The 16,391-nt window shown below is 35.6% G+C and overlaps 1 protein-coding gene across 1 annotated transcript in view; it reads right to left on the minus strand.

Annotated features, from left to right (window-relative positions):
• Window positions 1-16,391, minus strand: part of LOC109090037 (angiopoietin-1-like) — a 50,164-nt gene that overhangs the window by 16,486 nt on the left and 17,287 nt on the right. Inside the window, exons 2-4 of the mRNA XM_042777120.1 lie at window positions 7,386-7,541; window positions 6,848-6,969; window positions 4,868-5,100 (exon numbers count right to left, since the gene is read on the minus strand). Of these exons, the coding sequence (XP_042633054.1) occupies window positions 4,868-5,100; window positions 6,848-6,969; window positions 7,386-7,541 (511 nt within the window). The remainder of the gene's footprint in view (window positions 1-4,867; window positions 5,101-6,847; window positions 6,970-7,385; window positions 7,542-16,391) is intronic.

Below are 16,391 nucleotides of genomic sequence, written 5' to 3' on the forward strand. Positions count from 1 at the left end.
TCAACAAGACAGCAATAATGCAGACAAACAGCCTAATGATATTTTAACAAACCAAATCCTGCCAGATGACAGCTATTTGTCGAGACCCACTGGGCTGTGCGACAGTTTAATAATCCAACATAATTTACATCAACCTTCTTGAATTTAATAAAAGAGGGTTTAAAGTGGAATGTTCTGGACCTGGACCAGAAACAGCTCCTAAAAATGAATCCTATATGTATGTATAGAAGAGGATTATTTAAAAATGCATAATTGTGATTGACAATGAGTATACAGTATTTATTTTTTTAGCTTCTGTCAGCAGGCCTACATGGAGGGATGTGTATAAAGCTGTCCGCACTTAATATCTGTTTCATGTTACAAACCCATTTAAAATATGTAAGCATAGCAAAAAAAGACACTGCTGTACAATATCAGAACTAATAATGTTGAAAAATATTGCACGCTGTGGAATAAATCACATCCTGAGTTAATGGAATAAATAATATACATATAGTCACAATGAATTGAAAATACTGTATCAGTTTTCATGCAGTATTTCAAATCTGGCTAGAATTATTTTGAAACTATAAAGAATAGCAAGGACTTCTTGCATTATCAACATGACCTTCTTCCAGTGACTGACATATTTCTAAGTGTAAAAGTCTTTTAATCAAAGTGCTGATCTCCGGCTCTCAGAGAGGAGCGGCTCTGCTCTGACAGACCTCTCCATGCCAGCAGCTGCATCTCTTTCCAGACAATCTGCAGACAATTACGCCGCCAATATTTTGAAACCAAGCAAGTGTCTGCGGACAAAATACTACAAGCTATAAATTTCAAGTTCCTGTTATAACAAGTGGTTTATATTTACCCACCGTGTCCTAGTTATATAGATGGAAATTCCTTCCGATTCCCCTCTCTTTTTTTCTTTCACTGCTAAAGTCTGCATCTCAGTTTTCACACTATTGTTGTTTCTGTTGGGTCTATTTAAGAAGAGGAGATGTCACTGCTAAGAGAGACATGTCAGGGATGTTTAGGCAGAACTTTGATCCTTATCGTGGGATGGAGGGCTTGGGCGGGCAACCCTTCATTCAGGGATATTATTTCTAATGTTTCGGGAAAGGATTGAGTGTCAGCGACAAGGATCTCACGCTGTGACAGGTTGACAGAGGGGAACTCGCACTGCGGTGTCTAACACAACAAAAACCCAGCTGTGTCAGACAACGGCAATTTACCGCTTATTGCCAGGAGCTGATAATGGCAGGACTGGAGAGCTGAGCAACAGACAAGTTCAATCCGAGCAAAGACAAAATACAACGTTGATAAAAGAAAATAAAGTCTAATGTTTATTACTCTAAATGCAAATACAATACAATGCTTATTCTCGCACATCCAAATTAAAAAAATGATCATGATTATCCAAGTTATTGTAAAGAGTTACAAAACATTTTTAAATGCGTATGGTTTCTCTTATGTTGAATTTGGAGTTTGATGGCAAGAACTACACTGTGATCTTTGCACGTCTGAATGACCAGGAAAAGCTTTACATATAAATCTTAGCTATACTGTGGTAAATTGAGCTATTAAACAGCTTGTGTCCTGGCTCAAAAAAAATTATAATCGCAAGATTTATTTACATTTGAATTCTCTGTGGTTCAGTTGGGACTTTTGTTTGGAACAGGTTTACGTGAAAAGAACATCCAAATAGAGTGATTTTATAAATCAGAATTCCCCACACGTTTGCAGACACAAAATGAAGTTTAAAATAAGCAAGAACTGAAAATCCCAGTGCGGTGTGTTGGAGAAGAGTAAACTCAAACTATGACATTGCATCTTTATATAAATGACAAAGTCTGATTCTTTCAAATGTACTGAGAGACCAGCTGAGCGAGCAGAACTACAATGATGAGTATTTTTAAAAACATTTCCTAAGCCATAAACCATTTTAATCATAATGTGTGCCTAAACCCAAAAATCATATTTTGACATATTACCTTTTTATATTTACATGCAGAACTGAGTCATAGCCTGTCCCTAGAGAACTTAATTTGGAGAAAGAAAATAATATTTTGCTATTTTAATCACTAAAAATTATTGATGCCAATGAGTAAATCATAATTAGCAAATAGGGATTTATTACAGCTATCCAAAGGAGAGAACAGTTATACCTAATAATGCAATCTAATGATGCAAGTTACACTTATATTATATTTTTCATAATAACCCTTAATACTGCTTCAAATAAAATCCAATAATATTTTTACAAATAACAGCTTTGTATTTATGAACTCACTACAATCTAGCAACATCAAAGATGCTGTATGTTTTGAAATCATCACATTTCTTTTATTGATGCACAAGGTGAGGTAAACTGTGCTGGTTAACTTGCAAAGAAGTTCAAATATTTAGGTACATGAAGGTTAAGCACATTAAACAATGTCATATTCATGTTTGAATGAGAAAATCAACATAATAAACAGTGCTCAGTCTCATTTTTTCCCCAAAAAGGGAGTTTAGAGCTTTGCTAGAACATTGTTTTGTCATGATTTCAGACAGACAATCTAAGAGACCTACAGTTCCTTCCTTGCCACCTATATGGACAGGTCCTCCCACAGGAGTCATTAAGTTTGATGAATTCAGCCAGAGACCAGAAAGATGACCTCTACATCACTTTAGAACTGGATAATGCAACAAAGGGCTGTTTAAAATCTACATTTATCATAATTTGTTTAGTAATTGTGCACTATTATACTTGCTTGTTAAAATCACCAAGAAATCATGTTATGGGTCCCACCTTACCATTACGCCAAACCACAGTGAACCTAAAAACTGTATTTTATACACTCATTTGACCCACTAAATGAACCCAGTTGTGAGATTTTATTTATGTTTTACGTCCAGGCACAGATCAAAACCAAGCTGGAATCAAAAATGGTCTCATTTAGTGTGACTGGCTGATGTACAAATGGGAACGTCTAAATCCAAGAAGCTGCAGGGTGTTCCAACATGTGCTGAGATTCTTTCCTGTGCGTGTTCTCTTCCTGGGGTACTTGAATATTTACTGTCAGATCATAAAAAAATAAATAAGCATTTATTTCATGACTTAAATTTACAAGTGTGGGACCTGGAATACCTCCAAAGCAATGACTACAAGTCCAACAAATAATTAAACTAGAACAGAGCAGTAGATGTCAACCATAGTTACACAAACCCAAAAGTTTGGGGTCAGTAAGGTTTTTTTTTTATTATTAATAAAAAAAATAAAAAATAAAAATTATTCAGCAAGGATGCATTCATCAAAAGTTACAGTAAAGACAAAAGATTACAAAAGATTTTAATTTCAAAATATAGTTTATCTTTCTTTCTTTCTTTTTTTATTCAAAGGCCTTGTTGAGCATAAGAGACTTCTTTCAAAAACATTTAAAAATCTTAATGACCCAAAACTTTTAAATGGTAGAGTAAATGAAACACAATGGAACTTGGTAAATATTTCTTCATGTTGTTCTAAACTCGACTTTTGTTCTTCAATGGAACAGTAAAGAATGCGTTTAGCGGAATGTCTGAACTCTCCATATTTCAGTTCTTCCATATCCATATGATACTGAAATGTAACTAATTATTCGCTGAAAATCTTGTCTTGTCTCTTGTCACCATTCACTTTCAATGAATGGAAAAAAAAGAAGCTTGCATGAATACAGTCTTATAAATAACTACTTTTGTATTCCAAAGGAGGAAGAAAACATGTCACATGGATTTCAAGAGACATGAATGTGAGAGGTTTTCATTTTTTGATGAATTTTAACTAGCTTAACAAGCATGGCTTCATGAGAAAAACTATGTTTGTTAACCAGTATTTTTTTGCTGGTAAACAGCATGGCTTTAATGGACAAAACTGTCTGATTTTTACAGTGTGAAATGAAACCATTGTCATTTTAAAGGCCAATTAAAACCCAAAGGAAAAAAAGCTTGCAACAGGAAGTAGAGTTGCTTTTGCGCCCTCACAGTGAGACGGAAGCTCAGGAGCTTGAGTCAACTCCATGACCTATGCAGTCCCTTCTCAGACATTTAAGGTAAATTTTCTGTGACCACAGAGATGTGGGGCAGACATCGGATAAACATGGGGCCAAGAGGCCACGCTGGGGTTGCAGCAGTGGGGAAACGAGGGTAATGAGTTCACTACACTGACTCCTGCTGGTGTGAAGGCAACCATGAGGGTTAGCGGGATATCGCCAATCCCAGATCACTGCGCTGGGGCTACGTTAAGTCTGGCCTGTAACTCAATCAGGGGCTGTTTGACATTTCAGTCAACTGTTAACCACAGGCAGTGTGCTGAAGCGTGATAAGCTGCATCCGTTGAGGTTCACAGCACTGAAAACGGCACATTTCACACCTACCAGGAAGAAGCTTTTCTCATTGATAACAAGCTATTTTTGTCTAAGAATTAGTTTTGTTTCACTTCCTGTTTGACATGTTCTGCATGCCATGCATTTTTTTTTTTACCTGGCTTGCATGGTGATACAGGTGAGATAATATATGACCAGAAAAAGCAAAAACATTAAATTAACAACTAAACTTGAAAAAGGACATCTTTCAAGCAATAAATAAATTTTTAATTTAAGTAAATAAATACATTTCAAAAAGTAGTAAATATTTATGAATCTATATGAACCCAGGACCAAATTCTCTCATGACAAACAAACATATATATATATATATATATATATATATATATATATATATATATATATATATATATATATATATATATATATATATTTTTTTTTTTTTTTTTTTTTTTTTCCCTAATGATAATATGCATACCTTAGGGAAATACTTTCCATAAAAATAATATGTGCAAAAAAATCTGATCTGTGCTTACATGCTATACCTCCATCCTTCGAGCAGAGGCTGAGCAGGTTGCGTACAGTATCCATCAGGTCCTGCTGTTGTCTCTGCAGGGCAGTGCTATTACCGGTTGCTCGACTCAGCTGAGCCTCCAGCTCCCGGATCACTGAGCTCTGCCTGCTAACCAGCGCCTGTAGACTGCTCTTCTCCTCCCGCAGGGCCTCCAACTCCTCTCTGTGCCTGTCCTCCATCTCCTGCATTTTTACCTCCAGAAACCTGAGCAAAAATGATGGAAAGCCATAGTAGAAAAAAGAAGAAAAGAATGGCTAAAAGTCAAAATTATGGGATAATGTAACAATTTATGTTCCTTCAAGTATAGGTCAAATCGGGCCACATACTCTCAAATTTTGTCACAAAATTTTCAGCCAAAATATTATCGTTACAGCAATCGGTGAAACTACTATAAAACAGTTAAAATAATATGGGATCTCCTTCAAAGTCAAGTCATTTTTATGTGTTTTAAGACTGTGGTGACCAGTTTTTGGCAGAAACTAGTTTTCATGGTAAATCTTAGTCAAGGTTTACAGAACACAGCATCAAAGCATCATGTCAATGATAGTTTTATTCAAACCTTATATTATATATTACGTTTTAGCAGTTACAATGAATAACTTTTTTCTTATCTACAATTTGACTGTGTTTGTTAAAATGTTTTACTTCAAATGTTCTATGAAACAATAAGCATTTTTTCTTCATTGCTATTGGTTTAGTCATGAAAAACAAATAAATGCACTGAGATAGATAACATTGATATTTCATATTGCATGCTTTGTTCATGTGGCTCACAGGTAAACAAAACATATTTTTTGTGTCATGGGCAAAAAAGAAAAGAAAAAAAAATAAGATTAAGAATCCCTGGCTTCTTTAAGGTTTAAATATATGATGATACTGTATTTATGTTTCAGTATTCAAAGGCAGAAGAAATGGAGGCCATTTCAGCTGTAATAAATACTGATATGAATGTAGCCAATCTCCATAATTTACACAGCATACAAACAAACAAAGTTCATCTTACAGCTATGAGCATTAGTGCAAGTCTAAAATGCATCCAAGCCTTAAATCTGCACTGTACATCTTGGAAACCTGATGCATGCTGGGGTGGATTCATTAGCTTATTAAAGCAAAATTCAATCCACATAAAGAGCTTTAAAGGAATGCAAAATTAAGTTTAGATTGAAAAAGGAGAAACTCATAATGTCAATCTATGTTATAGAATGAGTAATTATATCAGCACTGGTAATGAAATAGCTAGACATAAACAAATTTTTAGATTTAAATAAACACATAGAGGGATGTGAATGCTTGTGTGCTTTCAACAACAGCTGGGCTCAAAGCAGAGAGATCACTGGGAATTAAACCATTTGACAGTAACATGGATGTCCCATCAGAAAAACCAATATATATTGGAAATTGGAAAGTGTTCCAAAAGTTTGCATTGCAAAATTTGTCTTCACAGAGGACAAAGTTTAACGGTGGGTCAGGGGACATCACTCATGTCTTGGCAGGTTCTGTTGCACTGCACCATATGGGACCAAGCTAATGTCTGAGAGCTTGTGTTGTCAAGAATTGAAAATCATTTCGTGTAATGATCTGTATTGCGGTTCTGGCATAAAAATCAGTATTTCTAAAAATTACAAGCGAGTGAGATTTGAACATCTGTACTGGCAGATTAAACAGCAGCACAGTGAGACGGCTTAAGCAGGATCACTACTGAAGCTCTGAAAGGTTTTTTTGTGGCTCAGATTTTTGTTTCTTGTGTGCAGTGTTGGAGAGTAACAAATTAAAAGTAGCAACACTACTAACTTAATATTATGGTTAAAAGACACTTTAAAAGACATTTATGGAAGTCTTGTTTTATATAAATAAAATAAATATTTTGTCCAACCCCTTATATATACAATTTTAGATATTTCAATTTTGCATATTAGTGTTATTAGAAATTGTGTCAGAGTTGGAGGTTTACCCATTCTTGTCATGGATCTTGTTGATTTCATTTATCTGTATCATAAGTTGTTTCTCCAGCTTGTTGGTGGATAGTGAATTCTCCAGCAGCTGAATTTCCAACCTTGATGTCTGATTTAAAACCTGAAAAACAATAACATTCCAATAAAAATACAGTAATCCTTCTGCAAAAACACATACATTAAAAACCATTAAGTAAGTTAATACTGACTGAGCGGCACCTCAGGAGAAGTCATAAACAGCACCATTATACCGCAGTACCATAGGGTAGCACTTAGGAACAGTTATTCTCAACCTCAACCTCTTATTTGACAAATCAGCAAAACACAACTTTACTGCATCCCTCTGTGTCTCACTGAGGCACACAAGTCATAAAGAGATTCAGCAACAAAAACATTAGCATGATACTTAAAAAGAGACTGTATGTCTAATGCAGCACTAGTGCTTTTCTTGGCTGCATTTGAGCCGTATTAAAGGGATACAAAGAAAAAATTTTGTTCGCTTAATGGAGCATGAAATGGATCCTGGGAGGAACATACCTGTGTCTCGACATCAGTTAGCTTGCGTGTCTGCTCAGCCGTTTGGGAGAGAAGACTGGTGCCCATCTCTAACATGGCTGCCGTGTGGTTGTGAACAGCACTCTGTTGTAACTGCACTATTTCTGTCTTCATATTGTCTTTGATATAGTTCTCAATCTGCGGTGACAAGCAAAAAGGCCATGTTAGAAAATATGCATGAAAATCGTTGCATTTAAGGCATGCCCATGAAAGTCTTTCCAGTTAACAAAAATATGTTCTAAGAACGCTTTGCTAACGTTCCCGCTAAGTTATAAAAAGTTATTTCAGAAAGTTCTCTGAACTTTCAAAATGTCTACTTCTTTTTTTTCTTTATTTGCAAAAACGCTTCTTCTTTTTTCTTGGTTATATGAATGTTAAGTGAACATTCCATTTTTTCATTTGACAAATATTAGTTCCATGAATGATGTAAAAATAACGTTTTTGTCCTAACATTTTTAGAACATAATTAAAAACCATATGACTTTGAATGAACATTCTATCAACAAGAACCTTTTTTAATACCTTTGAGAGAACCTTGCCAGAACATTGGATTTGCACCATTTAACAAAATTATCAGTCTGGTATTTATTTTAAAGAAATGTATCACAAGTAAAAAAAAAAAAAAAAAAAATTATTATAATAATAATAATTAAAAATAAACTAATTAATTAAAATAAAACAAAAATTCACATAATTTTAAATTGTCAATTTTAAATGATATTTAAAATGCCAAAAAAGTCTAAACTAAAATTAAAAAAGGAGAAGAATCAAGCTCAGATGTCAACGTGACCTCTGAAGCCTGAAATAATCGACACTCCAGTGGCTGTAAAATCTGTTTATAGGTAAAACACCCTTAACTTGACAACTCCAACAGTTCTAAAGACACTTTAACACCCAGAGCACATGGAGAGTTTGACAAACTTTTTAAGAGGCCAATAAAATGAAAGGAGACACCATTTCAGCACAAAGACACAGGGCCAATCAAACTCATCACAGTTATGACTTCCTTTAAAAAAATAAATAAAAAATCAAATAAACACACAGTGACTCTTTAAAGAAAGGATATTTCTTTGGCACCATTTTAAAGCAATTTCTTATCTAAGCCTCTTCATGATGACCTGTAGCGGCTCAGTTTTAAATGAACTTGAACAGAACAGTAACACAAATTCTAGAAGAGTCAGTCTTAAAGGTAGGTGGAAGCAGATGTAGGTCGTTTGTTCAGAAAGGAAGAGATGTAGATATCTAGCTACAGGAGACGCTTGGGTTTATCATGAAGGCTTTCATTCTAATCTTCTAGCTGGAGAGATGACAAGACCAGAACAAGCTTTAGAAACACAAAGACTATTTCTGTTGATTAAACCTCAAGAGATGCCCACTGACACTGAGGTCATTAGAGATGATAAGAAATTATTATCTGTGTTCGTCACTTACCCTCATTTTCCAAACCTCAATTAAAGTTATTCTTTAAAACACTTATAATAGCACAATTAAATGTACTTTTTATTGTGTGTTTTATAAATAATTATATATAATTCATAAATTTTATAAAAACATTTACATTTAAAAATCTTATTAAATTATTAGTGTTTTTAACTTAACGTTTAATTTACTGTTTAATAATTTAGTAACAATAAAGTGTTTAAAATAATATTAAAAAATAATGTATTCTGTATATCAAATGCTTTCTATATATAAATATGTAATTGTAAAAAAAAATCTAAAATATAATTAAAATTTTATTGGTCATTGCATGTAAATTTTCTGCTTATTATAAGCAAGAATTTCAATATCAGTTCATCCCTATGCAAAACTGTACATTTTGCTTCACTCTTAAACTTGTTCAAGCTGTGAGGTGCAACTGGTTCACATGTATATCAGGACACGTCACCAAGTGAAATCTATACACCCTGATGTGTGACGGAAAATATCTGGCTGCAAGACACTTCAGCAAAATCAACAGTGACAACAGCGTCGCCTACTCCATTTTTTTCCACGATTCCAGCGGGCCGTGTTGCTCCACTTATTACATCATGAATGATCCCATATGAATCCATTGAAGAGAGCAGACCTACAGGGAGCCAAATTTTAACAGGACTCCATGACTTTTCAGACCGCTTGTCCTGTTCAATTGCAGTTCAAGGACCTGATTGTCACCATGCTGTGGTTTTATGGGTTTCAATGGCATTTCAATGAAAAGCTGGGATTGAGATATGAAGTCATTATGATATAGATATTAGAATATGAAAAACAAAAAAGGAGAAACCAAATCAAAGCATGTGGAAAGTTCTCTCTTCACTTGCCAACATGTACGCCAAACAGCTGTGAACACAGTCAGAAACATAAAATTCAACCTGTTACTGCTTTAGCCACTACCAATCTGTCATGTAGAATTAAGATTACAGACTAATGGCCTGTTCACACCGGGACGAATTTCGCGCGCGATATTCGCCGACGTTTAACGCCTCGTGACTAAACAAAGGGCGCCAATGTGAGTGTGCACAACGACGCGAAAAACGCCACGCGTAAAAGCGTAATTTTTTAGAAAACGCCTCGGGTTCGTAATTTTTTGGTTTGACGCACCGCGTCAAAAACTATACGACCAATGAGAATGGCGCTTTTGCACACGTGTCTGGAGCTTCTGAAGTTACAGTCAAACACAACTTGGGGGCGCTCAAACACAAAACTGTCTTGCTGAGCACACATACGTAACGGCGAAGAAGATATACGCCAAGTAGCGTCTACACTTCCGGGAAGAAATAAGACGAAGAAGATGCAAGGCAAGATGAATGTAGAGTTGCTGGTCTCGTTGGTGTCGGAACACAAAGAACTATATGACAAACGCGACAGCGATTACAAAAATCTTGATAAAAGAGAACTAGTATTTCTAGTATTTCTGTTTTACATTAAGCGCCATCTAATGTCAGGAATGAATTTGCATGTTCACTCGGCTCATCGTCAGCGAAAATCGCTTGGGTGTGAACACAAAAAACGCGTTGAAAAACGCTGCCGAATAACGCGCGCCGATATTCGTCCCGGTGCTCACGACCAAAAAAGGCCTGTTCACACCGGGACGAATTTCGCGCGCGATATTCGCCGACGTTTAACGCCTCGTGACTAAACAAAGGGCGCCAATGTGAGTGTGCACACCGACGCGAAAAACGCCACGCGTAAAAGCGTCATTTTTTAAAAAACGCCCCGTGTTCGTTTTTTTGGTTTGACGCACCGCGTCAAAAACTATACGACCAATGAGAATGGCGCTTTTGCACACGTGTCTGGAGCTTCTGAAGTTACAGTAAAACACAACTTGGGGGCGCTCAAACACAAAACTGTCTTGCTGAGCACACATACGTAACGGCGAAGAAGATATACGCCAAGTATGGTCTACACTGCCGGGAAGAAATAAGACGAAGAAGATGCAAGGCAAGATGAATGTAGAGTTGCTGGTCTCGTTGGTGTCGGAACACAAAGAACTATATGACAAACGCGACAGCGATTACAAAAATCTTGATAAAAGAGAACTAGTATTTCTAGTATTTCTGTTTTACATTAAGTGCCATCTAATGTCAGGGAATGAATTTGCATGTTCACTCGGCTCATCGTCAGCGAAAATCGCTTGGGTGTGAACACAAAAAACGCGTTGAAAAACGCTGGCGAATAACGCGCGCCGATATTCGTCCCGGTGTGTACGGCCCTTAATGTTCCTTCTTGGCAGTGATTATAAAGCCAATTCTGTTGTTTCGATTACTTCAGTATGTTACAGGTGATTGTGAAGCAAGTTATACAGATACAAGTGTCTCTTTACAATAAACAGCCAAAGCTTGATGGAATTGATTGGAAGGAATACAAAAGACCTATAACACTGCAGGCATTAGACACGTTTTAGCTGCAATTCGATCAGTAGTTTTGCCGAGACATTTGAACTATGTCTCTAAAATGACATTAAGCTTCGCAATCTCGGTCTGTGTCTTCCATTTAGCTCTCCCTATGGACGAAGTGTTTGACTCCAATCCAGTTTAAGATGCAATGGAGGTTTGGACTCTGAAACAATGTTGGCCGAAGCTTTGAGAGTGAATTAAGTCACCTTCAGAAGGGTGTGGGTGCTATTCTGGTGGCCTGGAGAAACGTTAGCCCAGAGATCCTTTGCTTTGAATTTCTTGACAAGGGAATTTCACTTGTGTCATGCTCTAAACTAACGGGTGTCCTGCATGGAACAAAGGAAGGAGAATCAAGATTACACAAACAGAAAGTTTGAGTAAAAAATCAGAGGAAGCAGTAAAGGGCTTTAGTGGGTGTATGGTTATTTCGCACTTCCATTCACAAATAAAGTGCCTTACCCAAAGACAACAGATGAGGTACAGAAAGAGAAATATCATGTTTTTCAATTGGCTTGAGTCATTTCAAATCATAATAGTGTTGGTAATGACTAATAAAATCTAATTTAATAATGAAAATGAACCTATGTTAAGCTAAAGATAAATAATAAAAGAAAAACACTACATCTAATTGAGATAGAATGAGATATGTCACCTGCACTTTGTCTCAAAGACACATTCACACATGTGGGTGTTTGATCGAACAGAGTAGGATCAACTGTAGGACCCCGTCGAACTCATTGCACTTGGGGGATTGGCTTACATCTCACAGCTGCCCACCAGCAGAGGGTCATGCCAAATGAGTCAAGGTCAGCCATATCAGCGCTCAAAAATCTGACCTGAGAGAAGTCACGTCTATATCGATATCACTATGCTGTTTAAAGCTGGCGAAGTTTGCCGCTTGACTTGCAGATTGATTGTGTTTATTTGCAAAGTGCAGTGATGTGAGAAGGTGAACGGGACAGCTTTACTGAGTGATGTTCAAGAGGCCCAAATTTAAAGGGATAGTTCACCCAAAAACCTAGGTGTGTATGACTTTCTTCTTTCAGACGAATACAGTCGGGATTATATGTCCTGGCTCTTCCAAGCTTTATAATGGCAGTGAATGGGGGGTATTATTCAATAGTCCAATAAAAGTCCAATAAACTGTGTCCATTCATCTTAAAAAAAGTGTCCCACATGGCTCATGGGGTTAATAAAGGCCTCCTGAAGTAAATCAATGTGTTTTTGTAAGAAAAAATATCCATATTTAAAGCTTTATAACTTGTAAACTCTAGCTTCCACTAACGTAGTATGCACGTTCACAATAGAACACTGTTCCGGCGGATGACATATGTGTAGCGTAAGCTCAGGTGAGAAGTGACGAAAACGGAAGTGCAGAGCAGAGAGCAAAACAAAACACCGGTCAGGAATTAGAAGTACAAAATGAGGATTTGTAAAGAAAAATATCGGACGATTTTGATATAAGTCAAGAGGAGACTGGTTTTCCTTTGTTAAACAAAGAAAACTTTGCTTTCTTTGCTTCTGTAAACAAACCTTGGTTCTTGTGAGACTAGCATATTCTCACCAGACCTTACCTATGCCTACATCATCCACTGGAATACGACTCTCCCATTTACTAAAATACTAAATATATAAAAATATAAATATTACGGTTTATAAAGTTTTAAATATATATATATATATATATATATATATATATATATATATATATATATATATATATATATATATATATATTTCTTACAAAAATGCATCGATTTGGGACACGTGGGACACTTTTAATGTTGGATGGATGCGCTTTATTGGACTTCTCTTGGACTTCTGAAAAATAGCACCCATTCACTGCCATTATAAAATTCGGAAGAGCCAGGACATATAAAACATTTGTTATTGAATCCACTTAAAGTAATAATAAAAAATCTAACCAAAAATAAATATTCAAGTTAACATGCACCATGACCAAAGAGGGTTAAACTACTTTGGATGATTGTTATTTCATCAAACTAAATATCCCTGCAAAAAGAAAAGGAAAATATATGGGTTTCACAATTTAAGTCCTTCAGAAAAAAAGGAAACACTCCTTCCCAGAATCATAAAAAATATACATTACTCAAACTGTGGAGGTGACAAAGCTGAGCCACTAAATCACCCATCTGTGTGCTGAAGAAAATCACCCAGCAGAACAGAATATCTCTCTAACTGCTAGTTGACACAGGACTGTAAACGTTTAGGGGTCTGTAAATAACAGGTCGGGTCACATGATGAACACTGAGGTCAGTGATAACGACTACGGCTGGTGCCGTGACGCCAACATCTGCTCTCTTGCTGTAGTGGTACAATCAGCCCTGTTTCTGTCCAAAATGGTTTATGTGAGTTTATGAGGGGTCAAGGCACTGTTATGAGACTGTCAATGCTAAAACACTCTGTTTAAATAAACAATAAACTGCAATAATGTCTATGTTTGATGCAATAGACATGATAACTTTTATACTCAAGTATCTTGAAAGACAATGCATTTGTAGAAAAATGTCTGTTCGAAATTAGATTTTACACAGAGAGAGGACTGAGGCTATAAATCAACATATAATCATACAAACACACACACACACACACACACACACACACACACACACACACACACACACACACACACACACACACACACACACACACAATTTATTCCTGTGATGGCAAAGTTGAATTTTCAGCAGCCATTATTCCAGTCTTCAGTGTCACATGATCCTTCTAAAATCATTCTAACATACTGATTGGGGGCCCGAGGAAAATGTATTATTATGATTAATGCTGAAAACAGTTGTGCTGCTTAATATTTTTGTATAAACAGTTATTTATTCATTCATTTCATTTTGAATAAAAAGTTCAAAAGAAAAACATTTATTTACAATACAAATCTTTTGTAACATACTAAATATTTTTAGTGCCACTTTTGATCAATTTCTTTGACTGATTTTTGAGCGTTAGATGAAGGAAAAATTATTTTAAATATAAAAACAATGGAAATGAGCATGCACAATTAAATATCCAATTTTGGATGATAAATGAAAAAAAAAAAAAAAAAAAAAAAAAAAAAAAAAAAAAAAAAAATCGAATGTTGTCCGCTAAATCATAGGGCGCCAATATATATTGCATTGTTAGCACAAGGTAAAGTGTGATGCATCACAGCACTTGGGGTTAAGCTCAACCTGGTCAAGTGAGGTCTCACAGGGAAAACCCTGGGCTGAACCTGGTTTATTTCTTCTGTCTTGTTCTTAGTACAGCAAGACCCTTTGACTCTTGTAACTACTGGGAAGAATAATTGCTGCTTCTGTAAATTAGCATCCATTACTACTGCATCTGTAATTAGGTTAGCAGCACACTCAGATTGTCATTTAAGACCAAGTTATTGCAAAGCTAGAATTTATTCAGCGGCCATGTTTATAAGCAGTTTGTGTTGTTGGGCATAACTGACATCAAATCATGCAAGATTGCTTCTACACCAAACTACACAAGTTTTGTTTTGCGGCGGGTCTATGTGATCTTGAGAAGCAGCAAGTTATAAAATGCAGTTGGAGTGTTAGGCAGATGTTGTGATGTAATAGCTAAAGCCGGGCTCACAGTTAACCTTTACAACCTCAGTCCCCAGGGTTAGTTTACAGACGTTCATTCAATCACAAACTCTCCTTCAAGGAACACACACTCTCTCTCTCCCACACACACAAACACACTCAAGCACACCATGTGAAACATTCACAGAGAAATATATAGCCTGTTCTCTCTTGCAATGTGAAAGCCACATTCTTGCTCCTTGCAATTCAATATCATCTTCTAAATCGTTAGAAGACACCTACGGTAAATATTGAGATAGTGTATACTACTGTTCAAAAGGTTTTTTTTTTTTTCTTAAAATAATATATATATTTTTTTCAGAAGGATCACAAAAAAGTGATCAAATTGACAGTTAAATATTTCAGTTTTAAATAAATACTGTTCTTTTGAACTTTCTATTAAAAAAATAAAAAAAAAAAAAACAATCACAACAAAAACAAAAATGAAATAATAATTACCAAAATACCATGCCATCACACCATAAAATGAAAAAATTACATTTTAAAATATATTAAAATGCAAAACAGTTAGTTTGAATAATATTTCACAATATTACAAACAAAGGTGAGAGTAAGAGACTTTCAAATACACATTTTTTCTGGATTTACTTTATGTTGTTTCTAACCTAAATTACTTTCTTTCCTCCATACAACACAAAAGCAAATGTTTAGCATAATGTCCAAGCTGATTTTCTTATTTACAAGAATAGGGACCATAGATGTCAAGCTAATTTTTTAGTGAATAGCTAGTTAGAATAATAATAAAAAAAAAATAGCATTTTGGTCTCTCACACAAAGACAAATGAACAGAAGATGACATGAAATACGGTATAGTGCATGAGTCTCATGCACCACTTTGTTTTTAAGGTGCATTCGTAGCTAGGGAATGATTCTAAGCTTGATTCATCCTCGTAAAGTGTGACTACCATCAACCAATGAAAACAAACCAATCAATTTGCCACAGATGGCAAATGGATCTTCAACTGTAATCATTTTACTAAATTATATTTATCTGCATACTTCGAAGGCTACAGTTTATATACGCAATATAAATCTAAACCATCCATCTCCCAAACAATTTAAAGCAGTGCCCCGGTGCCATGGAACAGTCGGCCATGTTGTAATTTCAGTTTGTCAACAGCAGTAAAACATAACATTTTGAGAACTGCCATATTCCCAGCTGGAGTTGTTTTGAATTACAAATCCCTGAGATATTTGGGGTATATTTGGGTCCCTCATTACAGGGCTCCAGCCAGCCTTGATGTTTCAATTCCAATAAAAAAACAGCTCTCATTTTAATGTGGTAACCTTTGATTGCTACGTAAGTAGGATACTAATTTCTGTGTCAGATGTGGTTTGAAACTTTAGATAGAAATCTAAAACATAATATGGTTGTTTTAAAACAATGCAGAAGTTAAATTAAAGTCTGTGGAGGTTATTGAACTGCAAAATATTTAAGCAAAATCCAACAAGAAGTAAATGTATATGCTAACTGGATGCACAGAAAC

The sequence above is a fragment of the Cyprinus carpio genome, chromosome A19, assembly GCF_018340385.1.
Source record: "Cyprinus carpio isolate SPL01 chromosome A19, ASM1834038v1, whole genome shotgun sequence".
Classification (NCBI taxonomy): domain Eukaryota; kingdom Metazoa; phylum Chordata; class Actinopteri; order Cypriniformes; family Cyprinidae; genus Cyprinus; species Cyprinus carpio.